The sequence below is a fragment of the Balaenoptera musculus genome, chromosome 7 (assembly GCF_009873245.2).
Source record: "Balaenoptera musculus isolate JJ_BM4_2016_0621 chromosome 7, mBalMus1.pri.v3, whole genome shotgun sequence".
In the NCBI taxonomy this organism is placed as follows: Eukaryota; Metazoa; Chordata; class Mammalia; order Artiodactyla; family Balaenopteridae; genus Balaenoptera; species Balaenoptera musculus.
The window spans coordinates 101,739,498-101,758,311 of NC_045791.1; the positions used below are offsets into that span (position 1 = coordinate 101,739,498).

An 18,814-nucleotide genomic window follows, 5' to 3' on the forward strand; every position below is an offset into this window, starting at 1 on the left:
AATCCTACACCTGCCTGGGTCTCTGAAGCCAGAACATTCCTTTAGGATTCTCCCTTGTTAATCGTCTGTGTCAGGCACGTTTCTTGAGCTGGGCTAAGATCAAACTATTTTTATTTCACAACACTTGGTAGACGAGACCAACAGATAAGAGGATATGTACATTTTTAAAACCCAAATCTCCACAACAGCCTTTTGGGCTGCCACTGATCTGCTTGCCTCCAGGGCCCAAACCCTATGGGGAATGACAAAAATCTAAGAAATCCTTTGTCATTTTAGCAGCATGAGGATTGGGAGAAATAGCTACAGATACACAATGACACATGCACGTACAAACACACTTTTTGTGCAACGACTTCTTGCTCTTTTTTAACCAGAGAATCAGTGCAAGGAAGTATACATGAATGAATGAATGAACGAACAAACAAATGAGTAAGAAAGATGCTTTTATTATACTAGTTACACATAAATTTCCAAATTACCCTTGGTCAATAAGATCATGACACTGATCATCAAAAGGGTCGCAGGAAGGGGAAGGTATTTCTTTATTAAGCTCGGTTATGCACCTCCCAGTGACCATACCTTTCCTCCCTTAATCCAACCAGCAACACTGAGATTTTTATCCCTGTAGAAATGAGGAAAGCCTAGCGGGGTATAACTTACTCAAACTGACATGTCTAGTGAGCTTGAGTTCATACCTGGATCAGTCAGTTTCTCTCCAAACCTCACCTCCTTCCACGGCGTCATCCTGGCACCATGGAGGGTCCCTGCACTAAACCACACTCACGCTCTGCCTACCACGACATTTCAACTGCTTCCAGCCTTATCTTATTTGTAAACATTTTAAAAATTTTATCTTGATGTATTTTATTTTCTCTTATGAAGTTTTTTTTGGGGGGAAACAATAGTATCAAATGAGTTAAAGACCTCCATTTTTGTGGTTCTCAAATCTAATTTTCTAGTCCCATCCTCTATCTCTGACTGTTTTCTAGAAACTTCCTTGAATCTTCTTCCCTGTAAATTTACACTCATCATATCAGAGGTGAGCTCATCATCCCAGACTAGTTTCCCTGCCTTTTTCTTCCTTGACTCAGCAGACGGCAACCTGGTTCCTTCCATCATTTAAACTCCCCACGCAGCTGTCAGCTTTGGTGATCCCCCTTTCCCTCCTTATACATTCCGTCCCAAGACCAAGCCTATCGCATCCTTCTTTGAATTAAATCTCAGGTGTCTGTCTTGCTTTCATCCCACCGTGCAGACCCTGGGTCGTGGTCTGGTCATCTCAGGTGGGGGACACAAGCACCAGCCTTCCCAGCTTCTCTAACTCCAGTCTCCTCCCCATTTCCACATGTAACTGTCAACTGACCTTCAGTCTTCCCTTTGCTGTGTTACTGCTTCCATCAACACCTGCAATGAGCACAGTCTACCTTCCTCCACCCCAGCCAACCCTAGTCCCTGTGTGTCCACACCTACACCCTCTGCTCCAATTACACTTGCGCCTTCTGTTTGCCTGAGGCAATAGCAGCCTTTGTCCATCTGTAGCTCAAATCCAACCTTCCTCCAACCAAAACTATGATGACAGCAATGATGACGAGGTTAGCGTACCCTTCACTGAGCACTTACTCCATTCTGGGCACTGACACAGCACTGTGCATTCTTCTCATGGAATCCTTACATCCTTAAAGCAAAAAGCCATCCTGTATCTACTTTTTCCTTCTGAAATGAGGAAGCTGAGGCTCAGAGAGATGAAGCAAGTGACCCACGGCCACTTGGCTACCACCTGTGGAAGCAGAGTCATACATGCTTCCCTTTTCACCCTAGTCCTTATCAATCTCACTCTGGTACAAACTCTCATGTCCACCCTCAAACAATTAACATAATACCTAAATAGGCTCAGCACCTATTTTTCATTATTGTTTTGTGCATGTTACTTTAATATCTGCTTGGGGTGATGTCGTCCAGTAAGATGTTTGAGGCCAGGAATCCGTGTAAATTTTTATTACCACCTCAGCACCTTGGCTACTGCCTTACACAGTATAAATTCTAAACATATACTCGTGGCCTTTTATTATTAAATCGACAAAGAAGCCTTAGGCAGCCCCCCTCTGCCTTTGTAACACTTGACTGTAATTCAACCATTCAGCCCCTAGGTGGCACTATAACATCACTTAAACCCTCAAACGGGAATCAATGCGCAGCTAAAGAGCTGGTGCCTCCAGGGTCCTCCTCTATCACAGATGTAAAGGACTGTTGGAGATCTAGAAGGATCATAAAATAAATAACAAAAAGGTGTTACTCAAAGAGTGGACAGTCCAAGGAGACCGGACTGCAATGGTAGAGTATTTTCTTGTACCTTAAGTTCACCTCACTCAATGAGGGCATAAATTTTTCAGTTTAGCCTGTAGTAACGCTGACTCAGGATCTTCAGCTGTGTTCTTTTTTTTTTTTTAATGGATGTAAAATGAATACTATTTTTTTTCATAAACATAAGCAGGACAATAATGTGGTCTTCCAAACCAGTCAGGTAAAACTCACTTATTAATGTTTTTTTATTTGATTAATAAGCTATATTTTCTGTATCTTTTTTTTCTTCCAGGTTCTTTTTTTTTTTTTTTTTTTTGGCCGTGCCACACGGCTTGTGGGATTTTAATTCCCTGACCAGGGATTGAACCGGCCCTCAGAAGTGAAAGTGTGGAGCCCTAACCACTGGATCACCAGGGAATTCCCTATGCTGTACATCTTAAACTTACACAGTGGTGTATCAATTATAACTCAATAAAACAGTGGGAATTCCTGAGTTCCAGGTTCGATCCCTGGTCGGGGAACTAAGATCCTGCAAGCCACCTGGTGCAGCAAACAAACAAAAAAGACAAAAAAGATGTACAGCATAATGATTTAACTCACATCATGAAATGACTATCACAATAAGTGTAGTAAACATCCATCATGTCCTATGATACAGATACAAAATATAAGAAAAAGATCAGCTGTTTTCTTAAGAGGCAGCTTGGTGCAGTGGGGAAAAAAACACTGCACTGAGAACTAGAAGACACGGCTTTGCCACCAAACAATAAATAAGGTCCCCCACCTACTGTATAGCACAGGGAACTATATTCAATATCTTGTAATAGCCTAAAATGGAAGATAATCTTAAAAAGAATATATGTGTGTGTGTGTGTGTGTGTGTATAAAACTGAATCACTTTGCTGTACACCTGAAACATTGTAAATCAACAATTTTATTTTTTCAATAAAGAAAAATAAGGTCACGCCTTGAGCCAGGTCATGGAAGAGTGGTTTTCCCATTTTTAGAAACGGCATAACATCAGCCCAGCATCGCACACCTGCTGTGGGAACAGAACAGGCAGCGCTGAGAGCTCCTGGTCGGCGCCTGAGAAGCTTGAACCCAGGAGTCTCTCCCTCCCTCTTCCTTGCTCTGCTCTCCTGGTGTCCCTGCCCCTGGCCCTGCCCATGTTTTTCTCCTGCCTGTGTCTCCACTGCTGGCTCCCCTTCCTCTTGGGGCAGACGGGCTGGGTGGGATTGCCCCTGCAACTCCACTGGGCTGCCCTGCCTTCTCGCTTTCTCTTGGGCAAACCTGTCCATCTCTATGGGGTCAATGACATCCAACTCAGCACCCCCTCTATTTCCCTCGCTCACCCGGATGCCCTTCAGGAGCCCCGGCCACACATCCACATGCAAAGCTGGACTCATGATCATCCCCCAAAATGTGCTCCTTGGCCACACTCCGCCACCCACACAGCTGCTCTCACCGCCCTGGGCGTCCTGGGCGCCTCTAACCACCTACCCCCCACCACCCCGCATGGAGTCTCCTTCTCCTCCCGACCAGTCTGCCTCCCAAACATTCCCGACACCCATCCTCTCCCCCCACGCCCATGCTCACGCCCTTGCTAAGGCACCGTGACCTCCCACCAGGGCAGCTATAGTGGCCTCCTGACGTTTTTCCTAATATTGCTCCCACCTCGCACCACCATCAGTGTTCTCCAAAGAGCAGCCAGAACGATCTTCTTATAACGTAAATTCAACCTGTTTCTACTCTTCCTAAAATCTTTCGAATCCTCTGCTTATTCTTCAGGATAAACTGTATCTGCTTTTTCAACTGCATCCCTTACCACTTGCTCCCTCACCTGCATCATCAAACCTTTCCGGTCACCTTTTGGTCCACCAAACATACCACCCCATCTCCTTCTCAATTCAGGGCCTCAGTAGGGGCTGTTCTCTCTGCCCAAACACTTGCAGTGGTTTGAAGGGTGGCCACAAAAAGATATGTCCACGCCCTAACCCCAGACCCCGTGGATATCACCTTAGGTGGCAAACGATGTGATAAAGTTAAGGATTTTGAGATGAGGATTTTGTCCTGCGTTATCCACGTATAAATGCCATTATACGTATCCTTATAAGAGGGACATGGAGGAAGATTTCAAGCAGACACACAGAGGAGAAGCTGATGTGAAGATGGAAGCAGAGATTAGAGTGATGCAGCCACAAGCCAAGGAACGCCAGCAGCCGCCAGAGGCTGGAAGAGGCAGGGAATGGGGGTCTCCCCTATTGCCTATGGAGAGCGTATGGCAATGGTGACACCTTGCTGGTGGACTTCTGGCCTCTAGAACTTGTGAGAAAATAAATTTCTGTTGTCTAAAGCCACCAGATACGTGGTCATTGTTACAGCAGCCCTAGGAATGAACACACCATGCTTCCACCAGGCCATTGCTAGGGGACCGCCGCTTCCACCAGGTCCAAGCTTCCCCGGCACCGTCTACCACACACACGGGCTCCAGGGCAAAATCAAGGTAGGGCACCAAATAATCCACCTGGGGAGGGCACAAGGATCTTCGTCTGTTCTTTTCCCTGACGCATCCCAAGCACCTAGACCACCCCACGCCTGGCACTCATCAGGCACCCAGAAATAATGGCTGGGAGGTGAATCTGTCTCTGCTGCTGGAAACCGAGCTCCAGGGCACAGGGACTGTCCTCTTTATCCCCGAGGCCTCACAGCCTCGTCAGATGCCTGGCACATGATGAATGCTCTATGGCTGTTTGCTGAATGAATGAATGTTTTTTTGCTGAGTGAATTGCAAGTTCATGTATGTATGACAGAGGAGTGAAAAAAGAGCACCTTGGAGACATAGCTGTTTCCCTGTGGATTTCTCGGCAACTTATTGAAAATGGTATCTGAAAGGAGACATACACTTTTCTTTCCTAAAAACTTTGTAATTCTTTGCACTAGAGAGGTATTCTCAGAATCACAAACACCACTCCCCGTGTTCCTATGTGGAATACGCCCTGCTCTGAGATGCACCTTATTTCTCACCAACAACAAAGGCTGACTCCACTTTGGTAATGACCTTGATCCTCTGAAGTTCAGCCTAGTCCCACATTTGCTGAGCTCTGCGCCCGCCTGGCCACAGTTCACACTGGGTCGCAGAGCTCAGCAATCATCGTTGCTATGGGATTGAACTCCACACAGGAGACCAAGCGTTCAGGCTGCAAATCACTCCCCGTTTAATGAGGTGACTGACTGGGGCAGAGATGCCAAAATCTACCTTCAACCCCCTCTGCAACTAGGATTCCTCAATGAGGTTTTGTACACTTGGCCTGTTTGGTAAATAATACTGGCAAATTATTTAATAAAAGTAGCAGGCAAATACGAGCTTGTTTTCTCTCCTTTTTCAAGCACAAATGCTGGATCTAAAGAGAGAGATTGTCAAGCATGCTGAAAGCCATGTTAATTAGTTGGAGTTATTCCTCTGTATAGATATCAGCTATTAGTGACAGCTAATAGGCCAAATAATATAAAATGATAGGCATGTATTCCCCCTCTACCCCCCGGTCTCCCATACCCTGTTCAGAAATACTTCCTCATGCACTGACATAAAAGATTCATTCTTTTAACTTCTGCAAGTTTTCCATTCTTCAAAATTTAAGCTTAATATTAATGACAAGGAGAACACTTCAACAAGCTAAACCAGTTACAAGCTGGCATGTGGCGGGTTGAATTCTACCAGGAAATTTGTTTAATTGTTAGGCATTATGTTGTTGTTTTTTTTAATTCTGAATTCTGATGCCTTTACATGGCAAGCGCACTGCTCAGCTCCTCATAGGCCCCAAGGCTGAGGTCCCTTCCCAGGGCCCCTCACTCAGGTCACCTGCTGTCCCCTGAAGGCAGCTGAGTGTGTCAGCATCTATCAGAGAATTCTCCAGTAGAGACACAATGAGCTAGGGAGTTGGTCCTTGGAGGAGAAAGAAGCAGCAAGAAAAAGAAGAAATCAGAAGCAAAACACGAAGGGGTGGCGACAGACCAAATATGCCAACTTCTCCGTTGTCACTGGAGCTTGCTTCTATCAAAATATAACATAATTGACTTACGCAAACTTTGGGACATGAAAATAACTGCTCTGAACCATTTATCAGGCTACAGTTATAGAGTGTACTAGAACGCAGCTGTGTGAGTGATTAAGAGGTTGAATTCTAGAACTTTGTGTGCAAATAATTTAATGATATGAAAAATGTTAACAACAGTTAAAACTACCCAAGGAAATTCCATTTTTATAATGGAATGCAAGCTCTTAGGAGTGTGAGGGACAAGTGAATGAAATGGCAGGAAAGATACTTGAATATACTTTCGTGATTTAAAAGTCCCAAAGGAAAGACTGGTTTGCTAATGTGTGATTTTGGTTTTCAAACCAAAAAAACTAAGACAGGCCTTGAGTTTTAAGCCATTTGACCTTCTTGTGTATAAAACTACCAAACTGTAAAGTTCTATTGACTTAACAGTTACTAGACTCCCTTGAATGGAAAACAATACAAATATATTTTATTCTGGAAAAAAGTATAGAAGGCGTCCTTATTATCAAACTAGTCACTAAAGCAGAATTTATAAAAGGCCCCATCGTAATCTATGAAGACATGTAATTTTCCCTAAAAGAAGACCTCCATCAAAGAAACAGAGATTCTTCCCTTGAAACGGATAAAGAATAATTTAAAATCCTGCCCAAGTCCACCTCATTCATATCCTTAAAGAGGGGCCATAATGAGGTTTGGGTAAACGTTAGGCAGAGTCACAAAGTATTTTGGAAGCCAATTAAATCGCTGGCATATGTGAAAAGTCGTGCTGCATATCACAGAACCATAGGGTGTTAGGGCTGGGAGGGACAGGACCAGCCCTCCAGTACGAACCCTTATTTCCCAGGTGAGGGCTCTGAAAACCAACGAGACCAAAGGGGTAATCCCCAGTGTCCCACACTGAGAATGCAGGATGCTACTGAACCTTTAAAAGGTCTGAGTACAGCAACGGTCATGCTCCTTTCTGTGGCTCAAAGTGCTTATTTCTGGCCCTACCTGAAATTCCAGGAAAATCTGAACTCTGTGAGATGGTCACTTACTAACAGGTTTACATGTTGTGTGTGGGGAAAAAAGACTCGGGGGAGAGACTTCCCACTAATTCCGTCCCCGTTTCCCTTGGACTTGGCGGGGGTCCCCACATACATGCTGCATGTGGCCACCAGCTCAGGCTCCCAAATCCTGTCCAGGCTGAACTCTGAATTTTAAGTTATTGATTTATGTGTATTAACTACCTATTAGGTGCCGTCTACTGTGATCACCTCAAAGAAATACCAAAAAAGGACCCCCATCTCTCAAAGAGGAGAAACAAACATAGGCAACTTCTATTTCTAGAGCATCCACTATGGGCCGGGAGCCAGCATAAACATTTTGCACATGTCCACACAGTCCCCTTTAAGGAGCATGGGCTGACAACCTAATCAAGAGGGTCAGACGTATCCACACTCGAACCCAAGCAGAGCTCCAGGTCAGGGTACGAGAAGCATCACGGAAGGGAAGCAGGTTCACACGGGGGGGACCCATCCACACCGGCTGGGACAGGCAGGAGGCCTTATAGGGGCAGCGTCTCTTCTGAGCTCCTTTGGGGAGGGCAGGAAAGATGGAGGCCGAGTGGAAGTGGGAAGGCTTTCCAGAAAAGGGTAGAGGCGGTATGTCAAAAAATTAATAAATACTGAGTGATTGCTTCCTGGTAGGGAATCCATGGATGATTTATTTTGTGCCTTCAAGTCTTCCAGTATTATCTAAATGGTCTATAATAAGCATATATGAATATTACAATAAAAACTACTATAATTATTCTTTTAAAAAAAGAAAAAGGTAGAGGAGTGGGAATATTTAGATTATGTTCAAGGGAGAGTGAGTGGCCCAGCTGATGCAGCAGGAGATGGTCCAACGGGAGGTAACAGTGATTACTGACGAGAACACGTGTTGCGGCTGGGCTGTGAGCCCCCAGCGGTACAGCGGTGAGATGAAGGAGCCCCCCTGGTTCCTGCCCTTTGATGCATCCCAACTCCACCTCAAACCCCAGCTTCCATCTCCAGCTAAAACCCTCACCCAGCCTGGCACCCAACCCTCGCTGTAGACACAGCAGTTTTGATTTGGGGCTGAACAAACCACTCACTCAGCCATTCAACCATATGAGAGGAAATCATTTCCATCTTAGGAAGGTCTGGCTGTCCCACTCAGGGGCTGTGCTGCCTCGGGCAGAGCCTCAACCCTCGGAATTCGGTATGTTCCTATCTTTATGGTGCACCTTGCGCTGTCACTGCGGCTCGAGAGATGGTGTGCGAGTTGGCTGGTCGCCTCCCAAACCACCTGCCTCGTATGCACAAGCCACGCTCCCAAATTCCTAGCTGGGAAACATCACCAGCGACTTGTGCCGTCACAAAGGACCCATCTGTGCCAGGAAGGGCAGAGGTTGGCGGTGCTCCGCACACAGCTCTCCCTGACCACCCAGAAGCAGGGACGCAGACAGCGGGGCGGGGCGCAGCCCACCCCCGTGACCCCTCCTGACCCACGGCGCTGAAGACTGTGTGATGGGAGAGACAGAGCATCCTCTACACGTGCAAATGCTTGCGATGGTTCTACGGCCCAAGGACACAGAAGACAAAGCACCAAGCAGGTAAATACGAGAAAACTGGGCAGAGGAAACTGCCAGGCTTGGGCAGATTCAAGCCACCACTAGGGCTCCCAAAAGTTAAGGCTAAAACTGGTGTTTGAACCTGAGTGTAATCCTCTTCTCATTGATCATGGGGCAAACTCGGGGGCTGAGACCAAATACCAGTAGGTGGTTCCTGCCTTTTCCACATACTAGCAAGTTATTTAAAATTCTTGGAAATCCAGATTCCTTGTATTGACCAATGGAAATATTGGTAATAATCCTACTGGCCTCGCAGAGCTGCTGTAGGATTAAAGCAGGGTTTCTCAACCTCGGCACTACTGGCATTTGAGGATGGGTAGTTCTTTCAGTTCTTTCATGTGGGGCTGTCCTGTGCATTGTAGATATTGAAGAGCATCCGTGGCCTGTGACTCACTAGAACCACTAGCAACCCCCCCGTCCATCCAGCTGTGACAGCAAAAAAAAAAAATGTCCCGACGTCATTAAATCAGAGGACCACACCTAGCCGGCTTCAACAAAACAACTGTCCCTCTTTGTTTTGTGGTGTCCCCATCCCATTCCTGCCATGGAGCTGATCACTACATTTTTCTTGGGCCTCAAGCTCAAAGGGTCTTAAAATCTTGGCACATTTATATGGACAACCTCACACAAACACCAGGCTTTTTTCCTGAGTGTTGTGTCCATTGACGTGGAAAAAAGCTAAAGCACTTCTGCTCTTTTTTAGGGTCCTAACTTTGTTTGCTGGCAAATGCAGTTTTTAAATTATATCATGAAAGTGGCTGGAAAAAACTCGAGATAAATTCTGATCACCAAAATTTTATTGAAGAAGAAACAAATCCATTTAAGCAGAAAGCGATCTGCCATAACTTCAGCTCAACAAGGTAGCTGCTTACAGCAAGAACACAACGAAGGACCTGCACGTTTCACACAATTGGTGTGACGATAAAGCAATGTTGTGGGAGAAAAAAATGGTCCTTTCTCTCGGAAAGGTAACATTTTACCTCCCTGTTGACTCATCTTTACTGATTTGTGTTTTTTGAGTGTCACACACAGCCCTGTGGGATCGATGTGGACATGTTTCAAAACGATCACTGATCTGACTCAAAAACTGTCCAAAACTTCTGAACCATACTCTTTTCTTGTAAGATTGTGGGAGTATTTTTAATCAAAAGGATGGTTTGATCTAATACTCCAGCACAGCTGAGTTAGTGCCTGCCAACTGCTGCTGTCAGAATATACGAGAGAGGTTCATAAGTAAATGTGTAAGAGACACTATATACTGTAAGGGTTACTGTGCGTCTCAGGGCAGAGAATCGGGTGTAGTCATCAAGAGCACCGTCCTGGGTGGACTTGAGCAAGAAGCTCAATTGCTCTGTGCTGAAGTCTTCGACACTGCAAAGATGGTACCATAAGATGGGAAGAGAGTTGTTGTGAGGGATCAGTGAGCTAAAGCATTTTGAGCACATAGGACAGTGCCTGGCACATAAGAAGCACATGATAAATGCAGCTCTCACTTCGATTACAGAACACTATTCCACGGGATTTTAATAGGTGTTGTCCAAAAAAGAGCCATGTGGTCAAATGTCTGGAAACACTACGTTAAAGAAAGTTAAGTAGGTTTTTTTTTTTTAACTCACTGCAGAACTTCTCAGACAGAGCCTTTAAAATGTTGATATACAACATGAATATCAATAATGGCGACCCCGCATGGACCATTTGCACCAGGATCCTTTCTGTACAACGTGATTCTACAAAATTTTAAGTGAACAAAACATTATTGATGAGAGTGGGTAGAACGCTGGACGGAAGATTTCTAGAACTTATTCATCTTGCGTAACTGAAGCTTTATGCCCTTTGATTAGTAATTTCCCATTTCCCACTCCCCCTGCCCATGTTGATTTTTACATCACTTACCCGAGATCCCTTTTCAGGAAAGCACTGGCAAAGAGAGCAATCTCTTCCCCCGCAGGGACCAATAAACTTCTTTCCACCCTAGAAAGTGAAGAATCTGCTTTAGTTTACCAGTATTCATCACCTCGATGGGTACATGGTATATACCTTATAACAAGCACTGTTGGTTTATCTAACTCATGAGAATGTCACAGTATAATTTTACCTCTGAAACTGTGAAAACACTAATATTGATATATAAAAAGGCAAAAAACTTACATTTGGCTTGATAATAAAAGAGTTGATGGTTATGTGAGCAGGATAAAAGTTTATGTGAGCCAGGATTTTTTTTTGAAAAAAAACCTCCTTCTGAAGCTACTCTGCTTTAATCAGAATCTTCTGCAATCTCTCTCTCGGTAAGACTTCGTTTACCAAGTTGTGAACAATCTTAGAATGTTAACTATGTAGTTGTGTACACAACTAGACACCACAATGGTATCTAAATTATAAGCTTGGCTTTTTTTCAGTAAGACCCTCTTACTTTATCTCCAAGATCAGCTAGGGCATGTGTCCCACAAGGAGGTCCTCCTGGGTCAGAACTGCAGTCATAGCCTTGGACTCGGATTAAAATTGTTCTTCCTACAATTTGCCGATACTCCAAGATGGCTCCCTCTAATGTGTGGCTCAACCAGAAAGCTCTTGGACTTGAATAATCTGAGCACTTTCCCCACTTCTAGCTAGCTTTTCTTCAACTCTCTTTAGACAGTGACCCCACAGTCGCATCTTGTCTTAACTTTAACACAGGCACACGCACACGCACGCACGCCCCGTGGGAAGAATCAGCCCCTTTTTCTCACAAATTCTATGTACATGGCGAGTCATCAGTCACTTCAATACAGAAGTATAGTCCCAGAGGAACTGTTTCCATAAGTAGATCCTTAACGACAGCCAGCATCACGCACCTGCAGTGAAAATGCACTGAGCATTCGTTCACAGACAGGGTTGCATGTTGAGAGTGAGGAGGTGGTAAAGCAGCTCTCGGTGCTAGGCGCCGAGGGTGTAGATAGGACCACACACTTCTATAACCGATAGATCTTTGAAAACTAACAACACTGTAGACTTTAGCCTTTAGACCAACATATAACGGGGAAACATAAAACAACTGAACCAATATGTACAGTTCTGATAGAAGATATATATACATAAATATACAAACATACTTATGTACATAAATATACATGAATATACATGTGTATACATGAAATACACAAATGTATACATACAAATGTATATGTATATGTGATGGGAGGGAAAGGAGTCCAAGCAGCGTGCATTTTTCTTTTCAATCATACAATTAAGACCTCTTTTTTCTTGAAAAGTATGTGCGGACACAATAAAAAATCTTGAAATTAAGCATTCATAAAAAAGACATCTTTATAAACTTAACGCTTATGCGTCATTAAAAGTATATAAAAATTCGAACCTTGACAAGAGACAAGCAATTAGATAATTTAAGTTTAAAAAAATGTATTTGAAGTTTCAGAAACATATGCCTCTCGAGTTTTGAGGAACCCTGTTATCCATAAATGCAGAAACAATAAGTTCAAAACCCTGATTAGGTAAAAACAATTTTTTAAATGCTCAGGGCCAGGTCAGGACAGCATGAAAGCACTTAAAATAACTAGGTTGAACACTTGGGTTCATTTAAGGTTGGGATTCATTACTATGTGCTCAGTGAAATATCAAAACAACCAGAGAAAAAAGAAGGTCAGTTGATTAGATGGCTTGAAAATAAAGGCAAGTTTGTTTTTTTTTTAACTTAATTGTGCCAAGCATCATTGAGACGTTTGTAGCAAAATTAAATTTCAGACAAGAATCAGTTTAAAGTAGATTAGCAGAATTCTAAAAAAGGAACACATGTAAAGCTTTGACTCGGACCAATAAAAGAAAAAAGCGAGGTGCTTTTCGTCCCTACCAAGTTCTCTACATCAGACATATCCCAAAAAACATCACTTTAAAGGGGGGAGGCATTTATAGAGGAAGAAACTGCACCTCAGAAACATATTGTATAATCCCATTAAGAAGAGATCAAGACAATATCTCAGACAAGTCAACATCCAAAATATAAACCACATTCACTGGGAATACAGTGGCATTCTCAAAACCAGTGTTATTCTTCTTCAAAGAGAAGAAAAGTCACTATCTATTTTATCTCAGATATTTTTAAACAAATATTTGTTGCATAGAAAGTTAAAGACAATATTTTACTAACTTCCAGATTAGTAATCAGTCTTGCATTTCTTACTTTTATTGGGGTTTTTTGGCAAAACAAATAACATATGCACATGATAATTCAAACAGTACAAAATAGTGTAATGGAAAAAGACATTTTATCTTCCAACTCTGGCCCCCAGTTCCCTCCCCTAAAGGTAATCGCTCTCTTCAAATCCGTGTCTGGGCATTTATGAGCATATTTACACAATGATCACACACACACACACACACACACACACACACTTTTGGTGATTTTTGTCCTTGTTTTATTTTTACCCAAATGGTAGATTTCTTTGTACCTTGCTTTTCTCACTTAATCATTCTGAATTAATACATATGACTATCCACCAAAGTACTATAACTTGTTTAATCAGTCCTTATTGATGGTCATTTCATTATCTCCCTTTTTTACTACCAAACACTACCTTTAAACTAATATTCTTGTGCATATACCTTTATGCATAAGTCAGAATAAATATGTATGATAAATTCCAAAAAGGGAAATTGCTATGTCAATAGGCAAGTGGATTTAAAATCCTGATAGATAATGCCAAATTGCCTTCCATAGAGATTGCATCAATTTATTTCTCTACCTTTAAAACCCATCTACAGTATAGCCACTCTCTGTGTGAAATCTCTAGAATCTTTGCATACCAGAATTTGGTAGGAAGGTCCAGGATAGAATAATCTTTGGTTCAGGAGTTATATGCACTTACATGAAACATAAGAAACAAAGGAAGTAAAATTTAGTGCTCTGTAGACTTTTGTAACAGGAAAAAAAAGAATGTAATACAAAAGAAACTTAGAAAAGTCAGATAAGAGAAAAAATAATTCACACACAAATATTTCAGTATGTTTCTGTTCATTATTTGAGGTGATGCTCTGAAATGCCTGTGAACTAAGTTGGGCAAATTTTATCATGCCCACTTCCCACAGGAGAAAACTGAGTCTTGAATAGGTTAAGAGATGAAGCAATGGCAGAGCCAAGAACCTAGGGCATCCTATTCTTTAATGCATGTGCTTTTGCTCCTGACTAAAAGGGAAAGGAGAATGCATGGCAACTTTCTATCTTGATTCACTTTGCAAAGACCTATGATAACTTGAAAACACCGAAGCTGGATCGGGTGGATCCAAGCTAGCGGATGGATAGACAGACGTGTTCACTAGCGTGATTTAAATCAGTCTGGCTTTCTCAAGATGAACCTGACTACAGGCTGCCTCTAGTAGGATTTCCTAGAAATGTCTGAAGTTGGGTTTAATAACTTAGATTCTCTAGCGAGGAGGCAGAAGAAAGAGGGCTTATTACGGAATGTTCTAGGCTTATCCTTCTCCAGAATTAAAACGTTCAAATTTAATCTTATACTTCTTGATTTAATCTTGTAATGGCCCAGCTGCTTCCTGCCCACTCTGAAAAAAGTTTTGAAGAAAGGGTTATATTATAAAACAAAAAAAATCTCTAATACCTATGCAATTTGGTAATCAGTCTTAACTGTAGAATATAAAAGAAACCTTAGAGTTCATCTAATCCAACACTTCATTTTTACAGATGAGAAAATAATCCCAGAGAGTGAATTGTTTAAAAGTATAATAAAGAAAGAAGAATGAACAAAACCCAAAGGTTTCAATCATAAAGGAAGGAAATAAATCATAAAGACCAGAGCAGAAATAAATGAAATAGAGACTAGAACACAAGAGAAAAGATCAGTGAAACTAAAAGCTCATTCTCTGTAAAGGTAAACAAAATTGATAAACCTTTAGCCAGACTCATCAAGAAAAAAGGGAGAGGGCTCAAATCAATAAATCAGAAATGAAAAGGGAGAAGTTACAACTGACACTGCAGAAACACAAAGGATCATAAGAGACTACTACAAGCAACTATATGCCAATAAAATGGACAATCTATAAGAAATGAACAAATTCTTAGAAAGGTACAATCTCCCAAGACTAAACCAGGAAGAAATAGAAAATATGAACAGACCAATTACAAGTACTGCAATTGCATGTGTGATTTAAAAACTCCCAACAAACAAAAGTCCAGGACCAGATGGCTTCACAGGCCAATTCTACTAAACATTTAGAGACGAGTTGACACTTAACTTTCTGAAACTATTCCAAAAAATTGTAGAGGAAGGAACACTTCTGAACTCACTCTTTAAGGTCACCATCACCCTGATACCAAAACCAGACAAAGATACCAGAAAAAAAGAAAATTATAGGCCAATATCACTGATGAACACAGAGGCAAAAATCCTCAACAAAATACCAGCAAACCAACTCCAACAATACATTAAAAGGATCATATACCATGATCAAGTGGGATTTATCCCGGGGATGCAAGGATTTTTCAATATCTGCAGATCAATCAATGTGATATACCACATTTACAAACTGAAGAATAAAAACCATATGATCAACAGAGGCAGAAAAAGCCTATGATAAAATTCAACATCCATTTATGATAAAAAAAAGAACTCTATAGAAAGTGGGCATAGAGGGAACATACCTCAACACAATAAAGGTCACATATGACAAACCCACAGCTAACATCATACTCAATGGTGAAAACCTGGAAGTATTTCCTCTAAGATCAGGAACAAGACAAGGATGTCCACTCTCACCACTTACACTCAACATAGTTCTGAAAGTCCTAGCAACCAGAGAAGAAAAAGAAATGAAAGGAATCCAAGTTGGAAAAGAAGTAAAACTGTCACTGTTCGCAGAGATGACATGGTACTATACATAGAAAATCCTAAAGATGCTACCAGAAAACTACTAGAGCTCATCAATGAATCTGGTAAAGTTGCAGGATACAAAATTAATACACAGAAATCTCTTGCATTCCTATACACTAACAACGAAATATCAGAGAGAGAAATTAAGGAAACAACCCCATTTACCATAACATCAAAAAGAAAAAAATACCTATGAATAAACCTACCTAAGGAGGCAAAAGACCTGTACTCTCAAAACTATAAGACACTGATGAAAGAAATCAAAGATGACACAAATAGATGGAAAGATATACTATGTATTTGGATTGAAAGAATCAATGTTGGCCAAATAACTATACTACCCAAGGAAATCTACAGATTCAATGCAATTGCTATCAATTTACCAACTGCATTTTTCACAGAACTAGAACAAAAAAATTTTTAATTTGTATGGAAACACAAAAGACCCCAAATAGCCAAAACAATCTTGAGAAGAACGGAGCTGGAAGAAACACACTCCCTGAATTAAGGTTATACTACAAAGCTACAGTAATCAAAACAGTATGGTACTGGCACAAAAACAGACATAAACATCAATGGAACACGATAGAAAGCCCAGAAATAAAACCATGTACTTATGGTCAATTACTCTACAACAAAAGAGGCAAAAATATACAGTAGAGAAGAGACAGTTTCTTTGATAAGTGGTGCTGGGTAAACTGGATAGGTACATGTAAAAGAATGAAATTAGAACATTCTCTAACACCATATACAAAGATAAACTCAAAATGGATTAATGACCTAAATGTAAGATAGGATACTATAAAACTCCCAGAGGAAAACATAGGCAGAACACCCTTTGACATAAATCGCAGCAATATTTTTTTGGATCTGTCTCCTAGGGTAATGGAAATAAAAACAAAAATAAACAAATGAGACCTAATTAAACTTAAAATCTTTGGCAAAGCAAAAGAAACCATAAACAAAGCGAAAAGACAACTTAACGGACTGGGAGAAAATATTTGCAAATGATGCTACTGATAAGGGATTAATTTCCAAAATACACAAACAGCTCATACAGCTTAATATCAAAAAAACCCAAACAACCAAATAAAAAATGGGTAGAAGACTTAAATAGACATTTCTCCAAAGAAAACATACAGATGGCCAAGAGGCACATGAAAAGATGCTCAATATTGCTAAGTATTAGAGAAATGCAAATCAAAACTACAATGAGGTATCACCTCACACCAGTCAGAATGGCCATCATCAAAAAGTCTACAAATAATAAATGCTGGAGAAGGTGTGGAGAAAAGGGAACCCTCCTACACTGCTGGTGGGAATGTAAATTGGTCCAGGCACTATGAGGAACAGTATGGAGTTTCCTTAAAAAACTGAAAATAGAATTACCATATGATCCTGCAATCCCACTTCTGGGCATTTATCCAGAGAAAACTCTAATTTGAAAAAATACATGCACCCCAATGTTCATAGCAGCACTGTTTACAATAGCCAGGTCATGGAAGCAACCTAAATGCCCATTGACAGATGAATGGATAAAGAAGATGTGATAAATATATATATATATAATGGTATATTAGCCATAAAAAAGAATGAAATAACGCCATTTGCAGCAACATGGATGGACCTAGAAATTATCATACTAAGTGAAATAAGCCAGAGAAGGACAAATATATGATATCGCTTATATGTGGAATCTAAAAATAATGATACAAATGAACTTATTTACAAAACAGAAATAGACTCACAGACACAGAAAACAAACTTATGATTACCAAAGGGGAAAAGAGGGGAGGGATAAATTAGGAGTTTGGGATTAACATATACACACTACTATATATAAAAGAGATAACCAACAAGGACCTACTGTATAGCACAGGGAACTATATTAAATATCTTGTAATAATCTATAATGGAAAACAATCAAGATATAGATAGATAAACAGAATCACTTTGCTGTACACCTGAAACTAACACAATATTGTAAAATAACTATACTTGCATTTTTAAAAATGGTTAAAAAAGTATAATAAAAATGATTCATTCAATAAAGTGAATTTTCAACATGCAATCAGAGCTCATTAATGGACTTACCCCATACGCATGTTGTACAGAAAAGAGAATAAGTACGAGCGACCTACGAAAAAGCAAAAACGCAGATTAATTTAAACTGCTGGTTTTAATGCACAACAAACTAAAAAGAAAAAGAACACAAGAATTAACTCCAGAAACGTTTTTTTTTTTAGTTTCCAATAAGGCTACTGTGGCCAGTTGATTGTCACAAGTGACAAGATAAATGTTATCCTCTCTCTGGATGTCATCACTACGTTTCCTCCTTTTAATCAGTCAAGTACTCACACCCTTTGGTGTGGTCCTCATTGTTCTGGGTACGGTGGGGACACTTGGAAGGTGAGACCTGGATGGACGGATGAGTGGAGGGAGACGACTCTCAGAATGAAAACTAGAGGAGAGCTGGAAGGAGGCAGCTTTGTCCAGGAACTGCTGCAAAGACTAGTGTATCCTGGATGCTATTAAGTGGAACCAGCCGGAAGGAGGGAGGATGGAAGAAACCTAACTGAACTGGGGAGACGGTTTGGGAAACAATACGAAAAAGTCAGGGGAGAGTTAGGTAGTTCAGGGTCTTATAAGTGAGGCAGAAATCCAACTGGGGTAACATCATTATTATAAATTTTAACAGGAAAGATGCAACCAAAAAAAGACTGAATGTGTGTGTCCTCCCCCAACTCATATGTTGAAACCCTAACCCCCATGCGATAGTATTAGGAGGTGGGGCCTTTGGGAGTATTAGGTCATGAGGGTGGAGTCCTTGTGAATGGGATTATTCCCCTTCTAAAGAGGACCTGGAGAGCTCTCTCTCAGTCCTTGTACCATGTCAGGATACGATGAGAAGCCAGCAGTCTGCAACCCAGAAGAGCGTCCTCACA

General features: G+C 41.4%; 1 protein-coding gene across 1 annotated transcript in view; it reads right to left on the reverse strand.

The window, feature by feature from the left end:
- The window catches only part of COL4A4 (collagen type IV alpha 4 chain), a 140,661-nt gene that overhangs the window by 101,169 nt on the left and 20,678 nt on the right, over window positions 1-18,814 (reverse strand). Inside the window, exons 2-3 of the mRNA XM_036857742.1 lie at window positions 17,964-18,006; window positions 10,888-10,965 (exon numbers count right to left, since the gene is read on the reverse strand). Of these exons, the coding sequence (XP_036713637.1) occupies window positions 10,888-10,965; window positions 17,964-18,006 (121 nt within the window). The remainder of the gene's footprint in view (window positions 1-10,887; window positions 10,966-17,963; window positions 18,007-18,814) is intronic.